This window comes from Trachurus trachurus (assembly GCF_905171665.1).
Source record: "Trachurus trachurus genome assembly, chromosome: 1".
In the NCBI taxonomy this organism is placed as follows: Eukaryota; Metazoa; Chordata; class Actinopteri; order Carangiformes; family Carangidae; genus Trachurus; species Trachurus trachurus.
In genome coordinates this window covers 27,443,386-27,467,081 of record NC_139891.1, presented here as the reverse complement: position 1 = coordinate 27,467,081, position 23,696 = coordinate 27,443,386, and the positions used below count along the sequence as shown (strand labels likewise).

At 42.2% G+C, this 23,696-nt stretch overlaps 2 protein-coding genes across 2 annotated transcripts; both read left to right on the top strand.

Moving 5' to 3' along the window:
* Nucleotides 1-4,411: 4,411 nt before the first annotated feature.
* LOC310984095 (perforin-1-like) lies at nucleotides 4,412-8,204 on the top strand (the record flags this gene model as incomplete). Its single annotated transcript, XM_083969203.1, has 7 exons — nucleotides 4,412-4,684; nucleotides 4,783-4,862; nucleotides 5,798-5,936; nucleotides 6,061-6,141; nucleotides 6,252-6,676; nucleotides 6,775-6,868; nucleotides 7,807-8,204. 7 exons carry the CDS (start codon nucleotides 4,412-4,414, stop codon nucleotides 8,017-8,019), a joined length of 1,305 nt encoding a protein of 434 aa, XP_083825329.1. The 3' UTR covers nucleotides 8,020-8,204.
* An 8,699-nt stretch (nucleotides 8,205-16,903) lies between these two features.
* On the top strand, nucleotides 16,904-22,362 carry LOC310984477 (uncharacterized protein). Its single transcript, XM_083969698.1, has 4 exons — nucleotides 16,904-17,033; nucleotides 18,867-19,088; nucleotides 21,499-21,658; nucleotides 22,256-22,362. The coding sequence occupies exons 1-4, from the start codon at nucleotides 16,942-16,944 to the stop codon at nucleotides 22,328-22,330; spliced, it is 549 nt and encodes a 182-aa protein (XP_083825824.1). The 5' UTR covers nucleotides 16,904-16,941; the 3' UTR covers nucleotides 22,331-22,362.
* Nucleotides 22,363-23,696: the final 1,334 nt, after the last annotated feature.

Here is a 23,696-nt window from a genome sequence, read left to right as displayed (position 1 = left end):
TTTTCACGCATAAAGTGTTTAAAGCCTTTGATACTTCTTTGATATTCCAAATATATAAAACACACAACATTAAGACATTAAAGCAGAAGTAAGCGATATTTTTGTGTTAATATAAGGTGTTGAGTGCTGAAGGTAGTGACTAAATCTGACGGCTCAAGCTTGTGTGGTTTTCGAGGAAATCGCTGTGTATCAATCGTCCCGTGTATCAATCGACCCGGCGCTCCCCTACCGTTTTCTCGCGATAACGACTTATTATTTCGTTATCTCGAGATAACAAAGATCGTTTTCTCGTGATAATTAATTTATGGTAAAATGTGTTGACATGGTTGCCTAGCAACAGGAGGCTACTGTTCAGCTCGAGCATGGGGCAGTTAAAGCAGAAGTAAGTGGTCCGGTCGTTTTCGCTAATGCTGCGTTCCAGGCAGGCTTTTGAAATCGTAAATTACAGCTTCAAGTCACAACTTACCACTTTGTAATAAGTCACTATAACGGCCACTCGTAACTTCCGACCGGTGAACTCGTACCAGATCGAACTGGTACCACTTCACGGTCGGAAAAATACGAGTTTCCTTGAACGCACCATAACAGTCCTCGTCGCTACGTCACCACATTCACGGCATCCCTTGGCTGCACACACAGCCCTGCATGCCGTTCTCTCTCCTCATTGGATAAAAACTGTAGGATACGAGAAATGTTTTCTCTTCGGCTCAGAGCAGAGCAGAGGGACTGAGAGACCCGTGTTTCAGACCAAACACTCTATGTAAGTGATTGCTGTCGGAAGATATAACTATTTAAGACTTATATTAACACAAATATATCACTTACTTCTGCTTTAACTTTAGTCTAGCCTACTCACTGGTGTGATTATTGTCCACACCAGCTGTCAACAATAACTTACCAGTAAGTTACACTTAACGTTAGTTTGTATAACGTCACTGTGCTGGGTGCTGGGTACCGGCTACCGGCCGGTGGTCCCATCTATCCTGTTTCAGCTAAGCTAACGTTAGCTACTTGTTGCTGCTGTCAGAAATCACAACCTTATCTCGAACCATCAGACACCTGTTGCCTGCGACCACTGACATGTAGGCTAATGTTAATTTGGCAAGACAGCAGTGTTCATGAGCTTTATCTGAGCAGCAACTAGCTAACATTACCTTAGCTGAAGCTGCCGGATAACGTAGTCAACTCTCATGTGTTTATGCTAACCTGTAGCCCCTTAAATAAACCCAGCTCAGTAAACAAACTAACGTTAAAGCAGAAGTAAGCGATATATTTGTGTTAATATAAGTCTTAAATAGTTATATCTTCCGACAGCAATCACTTACATAGAGTGTTTGGACCGAAACACGGGTCTGTCAGTCCCTCTGCTCTGCTCTGAGCCGAGGAGAAAACATTTATCGTATCCTACAGTTTTTATCCAATGAGGAGAGAGAACGGCATGCAGGGCTGTGTGTGCAGCCAAGGGACGCCGTGAATGTGGTGACGTAGGGACGAGGACTGTTATGGTGCGTTCAAGGCAACTCGTAACTCGTGTTTTTCCGACCTGTGAAGTCATACCAGTTCAATCTGGTACGAGTTCACGGGTCGGAAGTTACGAGTGGCCGTTATAGTGACTTTCACAGGTAAAACAGGTCGGAAAAACACGAGTGGGTTGCCTAAAACGCTACAAAGTCGTAAGTTGTGACTTGAAGCTGTAATTTACGGTTTCAAAAGCCTACCTGGAACGCAGCATTAGCCAAAACGACCGGATCGCTTACTTCTGCTTTAAGTGTAACTTACTGGTACTTCATTGTTGACAGCTCCTCAGAGCAGACTAACGTTAGTGGCAGCTCTTGAAGGCTGAAATCAGGATGATGTGATCACATAAATCAGCTCACTGATTTGAGTTCTAGTGGTTCTGGGCAATTATCCCACAAAAACATCTCTTCTGTTATTAATATAGCCTATGTTGGATCTGTAGATGTGTAGTGTTTCCAACAGACTCGCTTTAGTAGCCTCCTGCTACAAACATACAGCGGCTAACCAGCTGCTACCATGGATGTATTATATTAACCCCGTAAGCAGAAGCGATTGCACCGGGGAAACATGTTGCTAGGCAACCATGTCAACGACACATTCTATGATTATTTCGTTATCACGAGAAAACAGTCGTTATCTCGAGATAACAAAATAAATTAATTCGTTATCACGAGAAAACGGACTTTGTTAACTCGAGATAACGAAATAATAAGTCGCTATCACGAGAAAACGATAATAAAAAAAATATCATGGACGTGGCCGTTCTCGGCTTCCGTAAATAATGGATATTGCACAGTATTAAAAAAAATATGCAAATACATCTCACTGTAGCTATCTTGGCATCAAGTTTTGGGGGGAAAAAATTAGCTTCAAGCAAGGTGCTACGGTGTCATGACTGTCCAGATATCTGATCACTCACTAAAGAAATCTTTTCTCCTGATTGTTTTTACCTGTCTTCTCATTTCTTTTTTCCACATTCATGCACTTTTTAAATTCGAAAATTGAGAATCAAACAAAATCGAACAAAATATGCTATTATATTTTTTATAAATTAAAGCAGAAGTAAGCGATCTGGTCGTTTTGGCTAACTTTTTGTCAGCCGATGGAGTTAACAGCCCCCGCCCTCGTCATGGATCTATTGGTCCTCGTCCCTACGTCACCACATTAATGCGCATCCCTTGGCTGCACACACAGCCCTTCATGCCGTTCTCTCTCCTCATTGGATAAAGGTTGTAGGATACAAGGAAGTATACAAGAAGTTTTCTCCTCGGCTTACAGCAGAGCAGAGAGACTGAGAGACCCGTGTTTCGGACCAAACACTCAATGTAAGTGATTGTTGTCGGAAGATATAACTATTTAAGACTTTTATTAACACAAACATTATGCTTACTTCTGCTTTAACTTTCAGACTTTACATGCAGATGTCAAAGTCTATTTTTTAAAATATGTTGGGAGTGGTTACAGGTTGGGATTAAAAGATTAAATTGCAATACAAAAAAAAGCTTCCTTTCAAACTTGCCAAAAAATAGTTTCGCAAAAGGTCTTTATAGTGTAAAATGTAGTTCATCCTGTTTGTTTGTTTTGTTTTGTTTTTACATTTTTGGTACTCACGGCATGTGCAGTAATTCAAGTTCAGCTACTCCTGTGCAGGACTCCTCCTGTGACCCATTACACGTATAAAGTGCTGCTACCTGCAGATTCAACGATGTCACCACATCCTCGGCTGACACACTCTCCTCTCGCTGCAGGAGGATCAGAGAGACTCTGCTGATGCCTGAATAGGTAATCTTGTTTTCAATCAATTATGCTCATTAATGATTATTAAAAAAGAAAAAAACTTTCAGTCAAATTACAAAAACCTTGGTTAAAATGAAAATGATTTATTTTTATCACCCTCAGATTCCTGCCACAATTTTTTTCATTAGTAAATTTTTTTTTTTTTTTTTATCGATAAATGATTAAGGTCTTTTGGACTTTTCCTGGCTTAGAATTGTCAGTGTTATTACTTTATTTTTTAAATATTGTATTGAGAGAGGTACATCACAGCTGCTGTAAACAGATGTGGCTGCATCACCATGTACAGTAAATGCTCTTTATTCAATCTTATTCATTTTCCCATTTTTTGAAAAAGTCTTTTACATTTTAATAAAAGTCATTCCTTAATGAGACTTACACAGACTTTATTTACTATTATAATTTTTTTTTCTTACAAGACAGTATTATATAAGCGACAATGGACTGTGGTTACATAAGATGTATGTAAAATAACAATAAAAGCTCAACAATAGACTTAATAATTTTTTTTTTTTTTTAGACTGATTTAGTGTAACAATGAACGTGTCACACCTACAGTATGTGTCTGAAAATAAAGGACAGACATTTTAAGTCATCCGTGAGTCATCTGTCAAAACTGACAGTGAAGCTGTCACAGAACGGAAGTTTTTATTTTTGTTTTATATATTTCTCCGTTTTATCATATGTTTCTGAGATTTCTGCTACAGTTTAATTATTAACTGAATAATCAATCTTTTAAAACGTGTGCAGTGACCATTTGGGGATTTTTGGCTTTTCCGTATGTAATTAGTGTTGGTGAGAGTTGGCAATATTATTATAGACTTTAATTTTATTTTTCATACTGAAGGGCCACTGAACATGTGCCGGAAACAGTACATCGTCTAAAAAATATAATTAAACAAACGTAAATAAATAGAGGGATCATCAGTTATAGACGTAGACTTTTTGGAAATTGCATTTCAAAATACCTTACAGCCTGTATACTAAGAAACAACATTACAATCATTATTACCTTTGCTAATAACTTCATCCAAGTTGAAGTGATGATCATTCTCTCTTTGTCTTTGTATGAAACATTTCAGTCTCTTTGACTCCAGCCATGATGTTCTCCTTCTCAACTCCATCCTGCCTTCACCTGAGTCTCCTCCTCTTCCTGTCTCTCCACTCCCTCGTCCTCTCCTGTGAGCTTGTGGTCCAGAGCGACTGTAAGTCTGCTCCCTTTGTGCCGGGCCATGGCCTGGTGGGGGAGGGATTCGATGTTGTCACCCTGAAAAGGAAAGGAGCCTACACAGTTGATGTGAAAACTTTCCTCACCCCAAATGGCACCTGTGTTCTCCGTCGCAACCCTCTTCAAGACAACGTGCTGCAGAAAGTAAATATCAAACCAGGCAAATTCACACATACGTACAACAATACTTGGCACACACATTAATATGTTAACCTCTGTTATGGTCTCACCTTTGTTTCCAGCTGCCGCTCTCTGCAGTAGACTGGCGTGCATTCAGCCGCTGCAGTAATCGTTTCCACGACAGCATGCACAGATCCATCAGGTATTCTGTGACATGAAAAAAAATCTGCATATTTATATTTAATTTTTTTGTAAGATGCCAAGCTACCTGAACAATGTAAGATATCATGTGCAAGTCTTTTTATGATATTTTATGTGACTACATCCACAGCTCACTACTTCTCAAACACACTAATGAGGATACCATTGGCTGGAAAGTATGAAACACACATACATACACTTACATGTACATATAGCCTATAGGTCATGTCAAAATTGCGGGTACATTTCGCGTCTCCCAGAAACACCTTTTGTTATTTCCCCCTAAAAATGTTTTTACTGGATATGTTTTAAGCAATATTGGTTATTATATTGAATATTCACCAATAATAATGTTAGGTGTGTATTTTAGGCACAATTTTGATTCCATGATTTCCTTGTTAACCTCTGTTCTATGCTTTCATTTCATTCAAAGTACAGTGAGACATTAAATTGCGTAATTTTCAATAAAAGACCGGTAAATCTGGGGTGTTCTAAAAGTTTTGGCTGGTATACGTGTTAATTATATCTAATTAAATTGTTTGTTGTTTTGAAAAGACTAATTGTCAACATGCACAGTGACTACTTCTGTGAGGCTATGCATTGTGGCACTTTAAGCTATATGCTAACAATACCATAGTTGGCAAAACAACAAAATTAGTGCCCTGGATATCAAGGAGCTCATGTCTTCTTTTTTTTTATATCAGATGGGAATAGATTGGATGAAGCTTGTTGGCCTGGAGGTGGGAGGAACACGTTCTTCTGCCTATAACTTTGTTTTAGCCAGGAGCAAACAGGAGAGTTACACCTTCAGCTCCCACCGATCCAGCTGTATCCATTACAGGTAGGAGCTCCACATACATCACCATAGTTTATCTTATTTACCATCTAACTTCGCACATTTAGGTAATTTATGATGCATTGTCTTTTTGTATGTAGTTACCGTGTGTCAGACAGACCTCCCCTCAGCTATGAGTTCAGTAGAGACTTGACAAAACTGCCCAGTTCCTACAACCAGTCAACCAGGGCCCAGTACAGACGGATCATACAGACCTACGGCACACACTACATCCGCCAGGTTAAAACACACACACACAATAATTTTAATGCCTTGACTTTACTCTTTTACTACTATTTACTACTGACTTAACAGGAATGCACCACATTTCTTTGTCTCATTGTTTTCTTGTGTGTACCTTTAGGTTTATCTTGGAGGTCGATTCAGACGAGTCACAGCGACCCGTACCCGTCTGGCTACACTGAATGGCCTCTCCTCTTCCACGGTATATTTGGTTGCAGCACCGTAACGTAAACGTGCAGGCCTCCTCTGGCCAGTACACAGGTCTAATGAAGCCTGTAAACACTGCTCACACACTTTCTCCCTGTCATCTAGGTGCACAACTGCTTGTCAAAGGGAATCAGTTTAGGCCTGGGAAAGATTGACTTGTCCCCTTCTGTTAAGTCCTGCAACAAAGTCCTACAGAACCAGGACGTCACCAACTCGTTCAGCTCAGGACTCCACCAGCATTACACTGAGGTGGTGGGAGGCAAAAATTGGACCGGGGAGTTTGCACTCACACATAAGGACTCAGTGGGCTACCAAAACTGGCTGAAGACCCTCAAAGATCACCCTGATGTTGTTAAGTACTCCCTGAGACCACTGTATGAGCTGGTACCAGATTCAACAAAGCAACAAGGACTAAAGTCTGCCATAGAGCAGTACTTAACTTTCCCTAAACAGGCCTGGAGGGGAAAACTGGTGGTGACCATTGTCCGAGCCTGGGGTTTGAAAGGAGATATTCGGGGCAGGACTGAAGGGTGTGTAGAGAACAAGTCAAGATACAGAGACGAGGCACAGTAAATATGATGCATCAGACGCAAATATTAACTCAGATATTTTCTTTTTCATTTCACAGATATGCTGAGATGTGGTACGGCTCCATCTACCACAAGACCCGTGTGATCAATTCAGACAACCCTCGCTGGAACACACGTTACGATCTGGGCACAGTCAGTAATAATCTTCTTTTCACAGATCAGCCAATTCTCCTTACGGAAGAATGAATGGCCGAGAATGGCCATGTATATATTTTTTTTTTATTGCCCTTTTCTTGTGATAACTACTTATTATTTCTTTATCTCAAAGACAGTTTTCTCGTGATCACGAAATAATTTATTGTCGAATGTGTTGACATTGTGTAGGGTCCGGGTGCACTCACTCACCCATAAGGACGTGCAAACCTGACTGCCAAGCGGTCATTGACCTCTTGGCACAACGGTTTGTATCGTCGCCCGCCATGCGGGAGACTAGGGTTCGAACCCCACCTGGGGCAGTCCATACCAAAACACAACGCAGAGGGTCAGATTAACATCGGCTACAGTTGCAACAGGGTTCAATGGTGGAATCACTTCCACTTACACAGGAAGTTAGTAGTTGGTTGCTGTATATTTGTAGCAGGAGGCTAATAAAGCGAGTCTGCCGCAAGTCAACTAACAGCGCCTGTTGAAAACACTACACACCTACAGATATAACAGGAGACTTTTTTTCGTGGGATAATTGACCGTTTGCAAAACCCCGCCCATTAAATTTATCATGGAAAAAAAACGCACGCCCTTCACACATCTATTCTAAAATACATAGGTGTGTAGGAGGCAAAATGTACGACAAACTTTTTTGTTGTTTTTCTGCACTTGCAAAAGGAATGTATTTATTTGCAACTTTTCGATCCTAGACCTTTATCAAACAGTTTGTTGACAGTGACAGTGGTTACACACGTAACAATGGGCTACATGTGTGTAACCACTTCCTTACTTTTGCAAGTGAAGACAGTGTGCAGGAGTTTCTAACAAAAAAGGATGAAAAATTGACACCACTCTCATGTCCGTGCAACAAATACGAACCTACACAACTACATTAGTTTGGTTCAACTTTGTTTGTTTTAATGTAGGTGGACACACACTCAAATCTGGTGGTCCAAGTCTGGGATGAAGACTGGGGCAGTGACGACGACCGCCTGGTTTCATGCAGAATAGCCGTGAAGCAAGGGTCATACAGATGGACCTGCAGGTCTGGGAAAGGCAGTTATGAGATCCTTGTCACTCTGACCTGCAACAGTCACCTGACTGGAGACAGGTGCAACAAATACAAACCAACTGCATAGAGAAGAATGTTTTCTGGATGACATGCTCCATGGCCTCTCTTTGACTTAATCAAGTGTTATATCAGACCTGTTGATTACTTCTTTAAATGCAATGAACTCAATAATCACCCAGGCTTTAGGTAAGATTAGGGTCACACTTTTCAGTTTCCCATTTGAGAGATTTGGTTATAATAAATGATGTGTAACTTGAGTCTGTACCCAGCATAAAGTCTTTCTCAACTTGAATTCAGTTGTGTTTTTGTGTGAAGCCATGTTTAAATTTGGGAGAGTTATTTTAATTGCTGTGTGTTGGGGTGGGGTCATATACCGATGATGCTGACTATTTTATGAATTCATATTCATTTTTTAAAATAAATCCTTCTGCTGACTACTGTATACTATTTGAGTTATTATTGTGTGTTAACTTTCTTGAGTCAATAAAGAAATCACCAAATAAATGAAATAAGGTTTAAAAAATGTGAAAAAAAATAACCGGTCTTCTCCCTTCTGGAGTGCTGGGGTCAGAGTCGGCCCAAGGCATAAGTGAGCTAAGCATCTGCTTACGGCTGCTTGACCACTAGGGCCCTCAAGAGCAATTATGAATGGTGAGTGTGGCTGTGGCTGCTGCTTTGATCATATAATGCAAATGTGGCAAATATTCTTGTAAATCTGCATCTTGGCTTCATGTGGCATCACGTAACACATGTAATGTAATGTGAATAATGTTGATTACACAATGAACCCAATAACCACTCAAACTCATGTTTGGGAGAGATAGTAGTCTGGGCCATAATCTTTGTCATATAAAAAGGCCGTTGATTATTTTCTGATACATGTATCACAATTATTCAGTCCTCTTGCTGCTTACAATGTATCTTGAGATATATTATTTTCTGTTGTCTTAACTAACCCTTACCCTAATAAAGGTTTTCTGAACGTATGAAGTGTTTAAACTTATTTAAAAGCCCAAACCAGGATCAGTAGATCCACATTCATTTTGCTCAACACATACACTTGACACATGTAAATTAAAATAACAACGATATAAAAGATTAACAGCTAAAAAATAAGAATTGCAACTGGACATACCACCCCCACCACCCCCAATACTAGTTAGGTTTAAGGACTTGGTAAGACATTAATACCTTAGTAGCCTACTGCCCCCATGTGGCCAAAAAGCTGCTACTACAACTGAATAAATGATCTTACACTGGAAAATGAGTGATGCTGAAGCAAAACACAAACACGCCCAGTAATGGGTAGTCGTTTCCAACATGTCCTGTTCATTGCTGGACAACAGACCAGGCTTTGTGGTCCAGACAAACCAGCAGCATAAGTTTAGGCTGTTTCCAGTGGTTTCATCCATTTGATTGGATATAAATAGTGCAACGACAAGGAACAGTATAACTTAGATGGATAGGCCTTATAAACTAGATATCCGGTAATGTATTATTTCAGTTTTAATGTGTTGGTTATTATTAGCATACTTAAATAAATATGTGTCTAATCTAATTAAACTAAGACATTTGTCGGAGGGAACTTGAAGGCAGCAGCAGGGCAACAAACACACTCAGAGAGGGGTCATACATAAGATGTTTGCCCCTCTACAGGTTAATTTACGGGCCGTGTTTGCCTGACACAGCAGAGTGTAAACGTAAAAAGCCCTAATGATGAACTGCCCCCGCCCTCATGCCTTCGTGCCTCCTGTGGTAAAGGTTTCCTGTGCAGCGTTTACGCGGTGCGTAAAGAACCAGCTCCTGCGGCGCGCGCTCCCATTCCTTCCTCTCATCTTTGGAAACGCGGACCGGTTCAAACGACCGCACGGAACAGCCCGAGGGCCGCGTAAACCTCTCCCACCACCCTTCCCTCTCCCTACCATACTGTCTCTGTCCCCCCCCGCCAACACACACACACACACACACACACACACAGCGCAGGACAACTCTGTCTGCCACACGTGGATCTCATTTGAGGTGGCCGCGCGGCGCTGCTCCGCTGACAGCACCGCGGTTTCCGTTACAAGGAAATGATGGAGGAGGAAAGTTTCTGACGCCTCTCCGCTTCGCTGCCGGGACTGTCCGCAGGAAAAAACTGGAGACCAGTTTCGCTTCTGGCTGAGCTGTCGTCCTCATAACAACACAAGTCTGGAAAATCTGCATGGATTTGGGATTAAACGAGTCTACGACACTGAAATGTCTCAGGATTGGAAATGCAGCTCCACGCCTGCCTGTTGCTTTTTATTATCACGACAGGTAAAGAAATCACTGGACGCCCAGACGTCTATTATCTGAAACTGCTATAGTGTCATTATGTATACTCCCTCCATCATGACTGATCTTTGTATTGGACATCTTTTTTTTTTAGCTGAAACTGCTGTTTCATTATCTGCTACTGTTGAATAAAGTCACAATAGTGCTGCTCTGTTGTCAACATGAACTAGGTTGGTAGATGTTTCTGTGTACAGAGTTTGGTGGTTTGGTGGTAAACTGAACGCCTCAGTCCAAGTTATGCAAAGATGACAAAAGAGAGTGGAATATCCTTCAACTGCTCATAATTAATGTCCATAAATGTCTAAATAATTAAGCTACAACCTCACACAGAGGTTCCATCTTTTACAACATCTTCTTATTCTTTCCTCAGATAAAACATTGGCCTTGTTGCACCACCACTGTGGTGGAAATGTCAGCCTGGACCAAGAGCCCGCTGGTCACATCACTCTCACTGTACCTGGACTTTTTAATGACACAGATAGACTCGATTCCACGAGCCACAACGCCGACGAGTCCCCTTCACTTTGTACTTGGATGGTAGATATTCCTCTGGGCAGGACGGTACTTTTGAAGGTGGTGCGGTTGGAAAGTGTTTCAAACATAACAGTGCGATGTGTTGGGACTGGGAGCGAGGAAAGTCAGGTTCTGGAGAGCGAAGGGACGGCTCTGCTCTCCGGCTGTGACGAACACAAAGCCACCCTGACTTGGACGGGAGCAGGACACTCTTCAGATACGATTCAGCTGTCCTATTATGGTGAGAAACTGTCAACACAATTACCCGCTTTAATCCAGTGTGGCCTACTTGCCTGCGCTTGCACCCTCATCACGAGCATTTGATCTAATAGTCGTAATAACATTTGGATCAGGCTTGTTTTGGAGCTGAGCTTTACTTATGTTGTGTGTTGTCTCTGGATAAGAGGTGCGATGCTGAGAGAGATCTTTTGTTTACAGTAAAGAGGAATGTTGTGGTTTCTCCTGTGGAAACATACTTATTGTTCAAGATATGCTCTTAGGTATAAATCTGTCAGTCGGAAAGTTGTTATCACACTGGCATGTGGTGTGAGAGACAGGGAGATGTTGTTGTGGTTTCCACTCTGTCCTGTCCTCACTCTGTCCCACTCTCTGTTTTTTTGTTTGTTCCTGGTCTTTCCAGTCCAGGAAGATGAGAGGAATTCCTCGGACGACCACACCAGCCCACATTCAGGCCGAGACCTCGTTCGCTGGTCTCAGACAGGAACCAGCTTTACAAGCGCAACTCCTGTTAGTCAGGAGTTGATGAGAGGAACAGAAGGGGTCAGAGGGCGCCTCCGCGAAGGTCTGGAGTCGAGTCCCGGGCTTCGGTCTGCGCCTGGTCCCTCCGCCGCTCAGGACCAGGGGCTGCTGCACCCCACCTCACCCATGCATGGACTCACGCCTGCTGGTAGATCCGATAGGGAAACTCTCCCTCTTCCTGAGGAAAGACCAAACAATGGAGCGGATACATCTGGAGCTGATCACCTCACTGATGGTCCCGTATCTGCCAGGGAGAGAACACACCCCTGTTTTCAGCACACAGACACGCCGAGCACCGCAAACACAGAAACAAACTCTCGCAGCGAGATCCCTCAAACACAGACGGCACAGCTGCTGACCGATGCAGCAGCTGTGGTCAGCACCGACACCTTTCTTGGCACGGACGCATACAAATACACAACCAGCCACACATCTAAGCAAACAGGCGAACATGCGACCACACAAGCTCGTTCCACTCCGCCCAGCTCCGGCGTCCCGTCTCTCACCCCTGAGCTGCCCTCCATGATAACCTGGGAGAGTGGCACCGCCCGAATCCCGGGTGGGGGAGCTGTTAGTGGGACGCTCGGGGAGAAACAGTCCCATTCCTGGAGGAGCCAGAGAAGCACAGACGGACTCAACTCCGATCTGACCTCCTCCTCCTCCTCCTCTGCGATCACCTCTGACCCTTTAACGTCACCCAGCAGCGTGCGTACTGATAGCGAACCCTCCGCGTCATCATCATCATCATCATCTGCATCCTCGCAGGCTCCCACCACGTCACCCTCCGCCCACATCACAGAGCTCGACGCCGCCGTTAGCACCGCGCCAACGCCGTCGTTTCATCCGCACATCCAAAGCAGAACGGACTCGTTTGAATCCGCTGCATCGGACTTTTCCAACCAAACTGCTGCATTTGATGATGAATTTGACAACAAGCTTCACACTCCCACTTCTTCCACAACAGAGTCTCCACAGAGCATCACACACTCCCCTCACACATCCTCTGCATTCACACAGACGCACACTGTAGCAACAGCAGAAAGTACGCAAAGGAATTTTATTAATGCACACACAGCTATACAAGCTACTATTTCCTCCCAGCCTGGCGTTACCAAAGTTGAAGACCACACTTCCAGTTTCACAGATTCATCATCACCTACACGTGGAGACTTGGTTGTCCAGAGCTCAGCTGCCACAGGAACCGCTACTGAAACGCACACGCAGCCTCCCACCGACACACACCGACATGCAGACTCACCCACACCTTCACCGACTCTCGTTCCTCGCGTGTCGCCCAGTGCATCTTCACACACGGCCGTTGATTCACAAGGTTCACGCACCGCCTACACACCCACGATGCCTTTGACCTCCTCTGTCACAGACTCCACCGTGGACCAACCTGCGTCTACGACCTCGCAAGCACCAACCGCCAACTCCACACCTTCACACACACCTTCGTCGTCTTTTACTAACAATGCTACGCATAAACAGTCCCACAGCTACGTCACCGCTACTACACCCTCTCATCCGCTCTCAGTCACGACTGCTAAATTAGAATATGGATACGGAGACAGAGATGTAGAAACTGAGAGAGATGATGCGTCAAGCAGCGCAACCACAAACTCCCCCACAGCCGACCCACCACGCACACCTCCGGCCTGGACAACACAACATCCCAGCAAGAAGGAGGAGGAGGAGGAGGAGGAGGCCCACCGAGCGCTCACTCCTTCTGCTGTGACCTCTACGCCCACTTGGAGCTCCACAACCAGTCAGACACCCAGGTTTTACATCGTGCCAGACCAGCCTGCAGCTGTCAGAGGTAACATCTGTGTGTGTGTGTGTATGTTTCTGTTCTGTGTGTAATGAAATAAAACCAGGCTTGTCCTAATGAAAGTGTGTGTTTGTTCTGAACAGTGGAGTCAATAGAGCTGCTGCTGCAGATCATTGTGGAAGAGTCCAGATCGGCTTTCACCGCCGGCCTGCAGGAAGACACTGCGGCCTGGGTGAGGAGGTTACGTAGACAAACACACCTTGCCTGCAGAGAGATACTTGAAAATGTTATGTTTCATTTTATAATAGCTCTTCGTGAGTGTTTTCTGTTCATTTCTAACCTCTGTTTCTTTCAGGTGGAGCCGTACCTACAGAAAGCTCCAGGGTTTAGCGGACTGCTGGAGGTCTGGAGCAGGTGAGTTCATAATAGCAAAACTACAGTTAACTCTTGTTCATCCCTCTTATTTATTACCATTAAATTAGTCACCATACTCCTTAAACCTTCAGAATAATACATGGCTCTGGAGATGCCAGTGGTGGATGAACACTTTATGGGTTTCCATGAAATTTGTTTTTTCATAATGCAAAGAGAATGAACCCGATTGACTGAGGGTCCTCTTCTATAAGATGGTTTGGCACAACATTTTTAGATATTTTAGATATACCTGTGCCCCTTGGAATGAGTTATTCTAATTTTAATGATACCTTAATTTATCATTTAGCTCCAACAGGTCAGAAACGGTTCATTTGATCAATACTTTTATGAGCTTATGAGCAAATACCTGCAAAATGAAGGACATTCTGTGTAAAGATTAGAGCTGGTTGGCCGCTAACACTCTGAACTAAGATGGTGAACGTATGAATATTATGATAATCTAACATGATGTAACAACATTGAGTCTACAAGACATGAGGAAGGTAGAGTTATGGTAAGGTGGCATTTATCTCCGACCTTGCATACAGCCTCAGAGAGCTGTAAGCAGCAGGGCCATAGACTCCTCAGTCTTGTAGGATCCTGTAAATAATGTAAATACCATAACAACAGAGGGAAGTGGCATTAAATGTGTAGTTTTTCCTTTTGCTGTGTGACTTTGTCGGATAGAGGCACAAACTGCTCACACGGAAAGAACCTATAGGTTTTAATATAGTTTTGAATATATGTGACATACATAAAATTGGCCGTTTTCATATATACGCATATATGCTAAAATATATGGTGCATATATAGTGTATATATAGTGCATATATGGTGCATATATGCAGCATATATGCACAGATAAACTACATATAAGCCTCATATATGCGCATATATCCTCATGAGGATATATGCGCATAGGATATAGTATGCGGATATATGAAACTTATATGCACCATATATTTTAGCATATGCGTATATATGAAAACGGTCACATATATTCAAACCTATAGGTTCTTTCCATGTTGGTGTGTCTAAGCTGCAGTGGATTTTGTGAAGAATTGTGAATCTACTGTTGTTGTTGTTGTTCCAGCGGCCATGCAGTGCAGAGTCTGGTGAAGTTTAAAACCAGTGGTGCTCTGCAGTGGCTCAGCAGGACGGGACCCTCGTCACTGCTGCAGCGCACTGGGCTCGCTCAGGCAGTCAAGGAGGGGAGGGAGTTCAGGTCGTCCAGGATCACCAACATCACACTGGGAGGTGAGGTTGTGTTGCGCTGAGATGCCCCACCTGTCACTGCTACCAAAGGCTCCTGATGCCCCGTGGGTTTTAGTTTCAGGCTGGGACCACTGCTGCACACCGTTCTGCACATTTTCCCCTCATTTCCTGTCATCTTTCTAGTGAACGCACAAAAAAAATCCCTTGACCGCCCAGTTAGGAGCCAGCTACAGTGGCTTCATTCACCTGAGGGGGGGTTTCCATCTTTAACTTGTTTATTTGATTAACCTAGTTACAGACTGACTCATGAGAGCATCACAACTCAGTTAGATTGACTCGGTTAAGATCATAAACCAATTATGAGAAATCTCATTAAAGTGTCTGTCTTACTCTGACATTAACTTTGTTAGTGTGGTATGCAATCATCTCCACTTATTTCACTTGTGGTGTTTGTTGTGTGTACACATCCACAACGAAGCACATGCTGTGGCTGCACTTTGATGTTGTCAAAAGATGTGGTGGCGTGGAATAAAGCTACCTCACTCACTCGGTCAGTTGTTTACTGTTTTTCGCTGGTGGACAAACAAGGTTGAAAGGCATATTGTGTTGGCAGAAGGGCACACACAGCCGCAGTGTGTCAAATAATACAGGTCAAACAGAAGTCAGCCAACTCTGCATGTAAACATACCCACTCATTTTTTGATTATTATCTTATTCCCTTCATCTGAAAAGTAATTGTTCCATGTTTAAATGTTAACTGTGATAGTATTTTGGTGGTTTTGGTTTGTTCTGTGGTTTTGACAGTCAACACACCCCTTGGAAAAAATAAATCAACAATAGATAAATTGCACTAACATGTTTTTTTCCCGTGCAGCTGAATCCCTATTTATCTTTTTCCTCTGTCCCATCAACTCCCATTGTTGTTCAGCTAATAAAACACAGCAATGAGTCAGACTGCCCCACTGGGAGATATATTCTGTCATTATGATGAACATGGCCACTGAACTTTATTTAAAGTCAGTTTTACCAACACTGTCCCACCCACCAGGACACAAAATGTCTATTAATCTTCACATGAAAATAGTCCCCAACAAATGCAGTATTCCTCTTAAAAGAAACATTGGCATAACTGTGGACATAACTTCTACTTCAAGATTATATAATCTATTTTCGTATTGAGCTAGTAGATACATTCAATCTTTACTTTACTTTTTTATTTTTGAACATTATATAACCTGCATAAACAATGAAAATAGTGAAATTAAACATTGTGCAGGAGAGGTGGAAGCCAAAAAGGCATATGAAAATACCTCCCCTATGTAAAAAAAAAAAAAAAAAAAACAGCAACAACAAAGTAAGAAGATAATACAGAAATTCATAACAAAAAATAGAAAAGAAAAAAGACAAATTTACATGGAAAAATGAAAGATACTGAATTAATGAAAAAAAAAAACAATTTACATAAAAAAAATGAAAGGTACAAATTGACAGATCCAGAAGTGTTACAAATCTTAACAAAAACATTTTTTTTTCAGTTCAGTTTCAAATCATTAAATACAACATTGTTTGTTTGTTTTTTTTTAGATTTGTTTAAAGTGATATAAATGAATCCTCCCCTCCAGGTCTGCAGGGTGATGTGTGCGACTGGTTACTGCAGTGTCCAGCAGGCTACACATGTGTGTCCCAGCCTGGCGCTGCAAACTACAGCTGCTCCTCCGTCTGTCACTTTGACTACTGCCATCACCACGGCATCTGTACACACCACCCAGGACAACTTCCTGTTTGCCGGTAAGCACACACTCACTCCCTCACACCATGCATCTTTCTTTTTTTTCTTTTTTTTTGTCTATCCAAGAGATTATTCTGCATGTAAGCTAAACTTCTTGTTGTCTGTGTGTCAGCTGCCTTGTAGGAGAGGACTTCTGGTACATGGGTCAGAGGTGTGACATGAGGATGACTAGAGTGCGACTGGTGTGCGCGTGTCTTGCCATCTTACTCGTCATGGTGACCGTCATTGCCGTGTTGGCTTATGTGGCGGTGCGACGCTACCGGGCCATTCTGATCCAGGCCAAAGTGGATCAGACCCGCAGCAGGTAGCCCACACACTCAGTCTCTAATGTAAATCCACTGCTCAATATAAAGATTAATATAGAGAGTGTACAGTAATATTACATGCAGGGTGTCTGCTGAGTTCTCAATAACACATAAAATACAATATAGCGATCAAAAAGTATGATGAAAAACCAATTAGTATAGCACTGACATTTATTTTTATCCTGTCACTTCTTTTTTTAAGACTTCCTAGTAGTAACAGCAGTTTCTAATGAATTAACCATTCAAATTAACTGGATGGGAATAAGCTACATAAAATGGGTGGTTGGACTAACTACATAAAACTTCAGTCTTTGCTGAATATTGATACTTGACAATAATAAACATGACTTTTTCTATAGGTACTGCCAGACCTACCACAGGTCTGTAGCTCTGACTGAATAATGTACTATTCACCAAAGTCTAATCCACTTTTATGACGGACATGACTACCTTAAAGATAAGGAAAATATAAGTTTTTAATCATCTGTGGAGTTTTTTTTTGCTTTCTAGACCCACAGATATGAAACACTGTTTAAACACATTAGATGTTAAGAGGCTGATTTAGTGAGTTCAGAGTATAAATATGTTGGAAATTAATAAAATATCAGACTGGATCTTTGTTTGGCATACATGAAAAGCTGCTGAGATAAATTAGGTGTGAAAAAATGCACATCTGTAATGGCAGTAAATATCCACTAGGTGTCAGATTCTGGCTGTACAGCTACACACTGAGGATGAAAGCTGAGCTGCAGCCTCTGAGACCTCCTCCTCCTCCAGACATGGATTTGGATTTCGCCTGTTTAGAGTTAATGAAAAGCTCAGTGGGTGTGTATGCAATTACTGTCATGTAGTCTACAAACGAGCAGGCCTGTTGTTTAGTTTACCCTGATTGAATTGAATGGGTTGACAAAATAATAGGAACACCTGCCAACACAACCCAATATAGTTTAGTTTACCAGCGTCACAAACTATATCATCCAGCATGATCATACACTCGACACCAGCTTAAACACAGCTTCAACTAAAACTGAGCACTGGCAGCAGGATGTGTTTCAGGCCTGTTGTTCTAGGATGTACTAGTTTCAGCTCTGTGTTCGTCCATGAATAGTTCTGATTCATGAATTAATAATAGAAATACAAAGTGTGGCAAACACAAAACGTACAGGTGCATTTTGTTCCACTTCCTCTGTGGATTTAGACTCTTCAGTGTCTCCTGTCTCTAGGACCAATCACTGATGAATGAGGATACATCCAATCTAATGGCATAAACATAAAAACACATTTGAAATTTCAAAATCCCATACTTTTTCCAGGCCCTAATTTCCAGACTTCTCAGTAAAACATTCAAATAATTTGTGACATTTGAGTATTTAGATGTGTATCATGTAAATAAATGATGCAATTAATTGTTTGTTTTCATTATTCTGAATTTGCATGCCATTATGTCACCAAATAATTTCCAGGAGATTGTAGCTTATACAAATTAATTAACCCAAATAACTTCAGATAAGACCAAACCAAGTATTAAGATAAATATATTTCCATACAATAGTTTCCATTTTCCATACCTGGAAATGTAGCAAATCAAATTCCATACTTTTCCATACTTCCATAGGAACCCTGGTAATTGTAGCTATATCCCTGGTCCAATCGAAGCGATCCAATCATCGTGGTTTGTGTGTGTGTGTGTGTGTGTGTGTGTGTGTGTGTGTGTGTGTGTGTGTGTGTGTGTGTGTGTGTGTGTGTGTGTGTGTGTGTGTGTGTGTGTGTGTGTGTGTGTGTGTGTGTGTGTGTGTGTGTGTGTGTGTGTGTGTGTGTGTGTGTGTGTGTAGCTATCGTAGGTTCAACCACTTCGATGAGCTGTCAGGTCGTTTCTGGTTGCGTTCGTGGGCAGGATCGGCAGACTCACTGGACAATCCGGCCTTCACCCGGTCCGATGAGTTACTGCACCTCAGGGCGCTCGACCGCCCCTGCTGTTACCACGACGACACACTGTCGCTGGCTTCCACCTGCCCCAGCCATGGAACACGCATCAACACGATCTACCCACACAGGTACACGCACACACACACATAGCCATTATTATCACACATGGACCGTCAATGTCCTTGGTTGGCAGCGTCAGAAGTTCATGTGTTATTTTGTTCTCACTGAAGCCAACCATCACAGTTACAACAGCTTCAAGATTTCAGTGGTTTGTTTTCATCAGGTGAACTCCACCTGAAAACGTGAAAATATACAATACAGTATGCATACCATATGACATGTGCCTTTTACCCTGCTGCCATGTACACATCATATACAAAATGTATAAATCTGTCTAAACAGGCTGGATTCACAGAGATCTGCCTCATTTACCCGCCCCTCTTGCCTCAAACACATCCTGCGTCCTGCTGCTTTCACCACATGATACAACAGTGATACCTGACAGCTCCTCTCCAGTTCAGCTGCCTCTGCAGTTTATGAACACAAGATGAAACCAATTAAACCTTGACTTTAAACCTAACAAAATATTTGAAATCTATCGATCAGCCAAGTTGTATAGACACTTTCACACACACAATTTGACCTTACAAATATCAGCTGACTTTTCTTTAAAGGATCTATTGCTTTTGTTTTGCTACGTAACAGAAACATTAACATCGCACTTCACTCCTTTACTCACTAGTCTCCAGGAAAGTGCTGTCAGGAAGTTTAGCTGCCACTGATGTGGTAGCTAATGGGGATCCAAATAAACAATAAACAATAAACCCAGTTAGCTACAGCCCAGCGCTTTCTGATAGTAACCCACTTTTAGCCTTGCTGAGTATAACCTCTTGTCATATAAACTGAACTACGGCCAAAGCTGTTCTCCCACAATAACCCCCACCTCATTGGGCAATTTAGTTCCTACAGTCACTGACAAACATTTATTCATTCTCTACAGAAGAGCACAATAAGCAACAAGTAAGGAATAAACAATTGAAATACAGAAATTAGTTATAATAAAAAACAACTTAATAAAATAAAATAAAAAAACAAGTATATAGATAAAGTGCCTGAGTATATTGCACATAGGAAACCTATGGAAATTCAGCAGCTTAGTGGCAGAGGGGATAAATGACCTGGAGCAACGGCTTGTCGCCCTGGGCGGGGGCAAGTAACGCCGGCCTGACGGCATGAGAGTGAATTCTTTGGACAGGGCATGATCGATTTTGCTGATATTTTTGGCTTTCTGAAGGACCTGTGTCTCCCAGAGAGGGTTTATATCATTCAGCTGCACTCAGTATTGTTTAGACAACTTCTGTCAAACCATAAAACGAGAAGTTAAGAGGATTTCAATATATGAAAGGTAGCCTACACATTACACAATATGGGTTTCAACACATCTAAGTTCAACTTCCGCAGCAAGTGGATTCGTTGTTGACCTATTAACATCAAATCTGAGAGGTGTCAAACACAGTGCCTGGATATTTGTAAGAATCCACTGTGTCCACATCTTCACCACTAATTACACTAGCCGTAGTGCTGGTATTATTTTTCCTAAAAATCAATGCAACAGTGATATTTCATCCCATTATTAAGTTAATGGTTAATGTGTTAGCAAACTGTTGTTTTTTATACAAACAGCTGCCACAGAGCAACATCGGTGTTCATTTGAAGTCATGTCAGGACATCTGACTCATGTAAATTAGATCTCTTTTTAGCTCTCTAGTGATTTTGTCTCGACTCCCGAGGGGAATATTTGCCTGTAGCAGCTGAATGCCTCACTATCTTCACCATCTAGCTGCTAACTCTGTCTGCCATTTAGAGATTAGAGGGCAGAGTACAGTGGGTGTATCACTGCTGTCTCGCCCGAACAGCTGCATGCATCTGCAAAAATGCAAACGAGAGCAGTGAAAGTGAACCAAAACAGTATAAGTGTTGGTGATAGACCAACATAGTATGAAAGAGGCTAAAAACTACAGATGGACTACAGATGGAAATTAGCCCGAATTGACTAATGGTATTGTACACTGTCCTGTTTCAATAAACTAAACTAAACTAAAAAAGGCCTGTGGAGCTCATAGGAATGATAATTCACTGTGGATTTGTCCCGATCATAATATATGTAATCTTAGAGTACCTTTACCTTTACTTTATTTAAATGAATGCAAAACTCAAATGTTTAAATGGGTAGAATACAAAGATTAAAGGTAAAACCCAACAACAACTAATAGCTTGATGGAGTTTATTTATAGCTCAGTTACCTTGACATGTTTTGACAGAAAAAGAACAACCTCTTTTTTTCTTATACATAAGAAAACATTAAAGAAGACATTAAAGTACATCGATTGACAATGCCAATTGGTCGTTAAAATCATGACATATTATCTTAAACCTCTCCTAAAATAGAGTGAATAAAACATTAAAACTCGGCTCTGGCCCATCATGTGTGTGTAACCCTAACTAACTGCCGGCTCTGTGTGTGTGTGTTACCTGTAGCTCTCAGTACGGTTGGAGGGGAAGTGAAATGAGTATGGGGGACGGCGTGTTGGACTCAGGTAAGGCCAGTGACCTGTCCGTCTGTAGCTGGCCTGTCGAACCCATTCAGTGGACTCCGTTCCCCCTTCTCCAGCAACTGGCTTCCCACAGGACACCCACAGTGAGTGTGTGTTTGATTTTGTGTGTATACAGTGGCCTGCAAATGTTTAGGCGCCCCTGCTTCAAAATTTCTGTTAATGTGAAGGGTTAACAAGTGGGAGATTAAATGATCTCCAAAAGGCATAAAGTTACCGATAACACATTCCCTTTATATTCTAAACAATATACATACTGTATATACTATATACTGTATATTTAATATTTTACATTTTTAAAATGACAAAAAAGGAAAATGCCCCGCAGCAAAGGTTTGGCCGCCCTGCATAGTTAGTAGCTAGTAGCCCCTCCTTAGCTCAAGTCTCCTGGGTTTCCCGTTATTTTGCAGGCTGCAGCTTTGTTTCCCCTTTTCACTCTGAAATTGTGCAAAACAAAAATAATACACTGATATTGCTTAAAATATTGCAGTGTTTCAAGTTTAACCTGATGTCTTTTCATGGAGATCATTTCATCTTCCACTTGCTGAACTGTTCACATCAACAGAAATTTTGACCAGGGGTGCCCAAACTATATGTGTGTATTCAAAGAGATGTACGTGTTTTTTGGGGTTTTTTTGTTATGTAATCATGTGGGTTTTTTTCTCTCTCTGTGGTGCAACCAGGTGAGGGTTTCAAGACCACGGTCCTATTGTGAAGGCATGGAGCTGGTAGACATGGGGAAGAGCTGGACTGCCTGACACACATAGAGAAGAATCAAATCTGCTCTGACACTGGTATTTACAGCTCATTTTTGCAATCGAATGCTAAAATGTTCCTTTTTGTTAATAAAAAATTGTGAAAAAATGAGTGTGAAGTAAATTGAGTACACATACGTCACATATACACACACAGAGAGAGAGACACAGCCACACACGGACGAGCCACACCTCCCTCTCCATGCTGTGTATGAAACTCAGCTGGAATGCGATGCCATAAATGACTGGGAAAGACTGGTAAGGAGTGAAACAGGCAAATATGTGCACTGACCTCATACTGCACTCCTATAATTGTCCCTGTCCTGGGAAAATGAATAAGGGAGTGATTGATTCGGGAGAGGGAGGAAATGTGGCAAATGCAGGAAGCTGTGTGTAAAAGAGAGAGGGAGGGGAGCGGAGGGGAGGGGAGGGAAGGATGGGGAGAGGAAGAGAGATGAGTCAAAAGTGGACAGAAGCTACCTGCTAGCTTCTTCCTTATACGGTCTTAGTCAGAGCTGAGAGCCAGGCCTGTGAGTTTCTCTGACTGTGTGAGTGAGCAATGCAGAGAGGGTGTGTGTCTGTGTGTGTGTGTGTGTGTGTGTTGTAATGCATGCATGAGTCACGCACGCACGCTGCTGACTTTTGAAACAGCTTGAGGAATTGCATGGGTGTCCAGAGGAAATGATGAGAGATGACTTGTCAGGGAGGAGTTAGTGAGAGCAAAGTTTAATAAATTAGGAGATAAATCTAAATATCAATCTGTGTGGGTGGAGAAAAAGAGAAAATAAAGGGGTGAAATGTGGTAAAATAAAGCAACATTCATATTCATATTCACATACACACACACACACACACACACACACAGCCTTAAAAAGGGAGATTCATTCATTTCCTCAGACTGGTCACATGACCTGAGCAGTGCATTCTTCCCCCCATGTGACCAGCTCCAATATCTCCTTATATGGACGTCATCCAAAGGAACTCTTAAAGGGATGGTTGTCCTGCCCTGGGTCTAAACTTGGTGTGTGTGTGTATGTGTGTGTGCGTGTGTGTGCTTAGTGTCTGTCTGGAGCAGGATAATGCCAGTCTGAAAAGCCAATTCCCTGATCAGCTCATTCTGTGTCGTCCTTAGCCGCTCCATACCTGGTGATGGCATACGTGCAGTGTCTTATGTGTGTGTGTGTGTGTGTGTGTGTGTGTGTGCATAATATGTTTGTCAATCCGTGTGTGGTCACTTCCTGCGTGTGCATCTGCATTAGTGAGGCTCTGTGAAACCTACTTCCTGTCTCTTTTGGTGAGCCAGTTGCCATATATCCTTATTAGGAACAACATAGAGCCAGCAAAAAAAAATTCCTAGTGTAAGTTTATG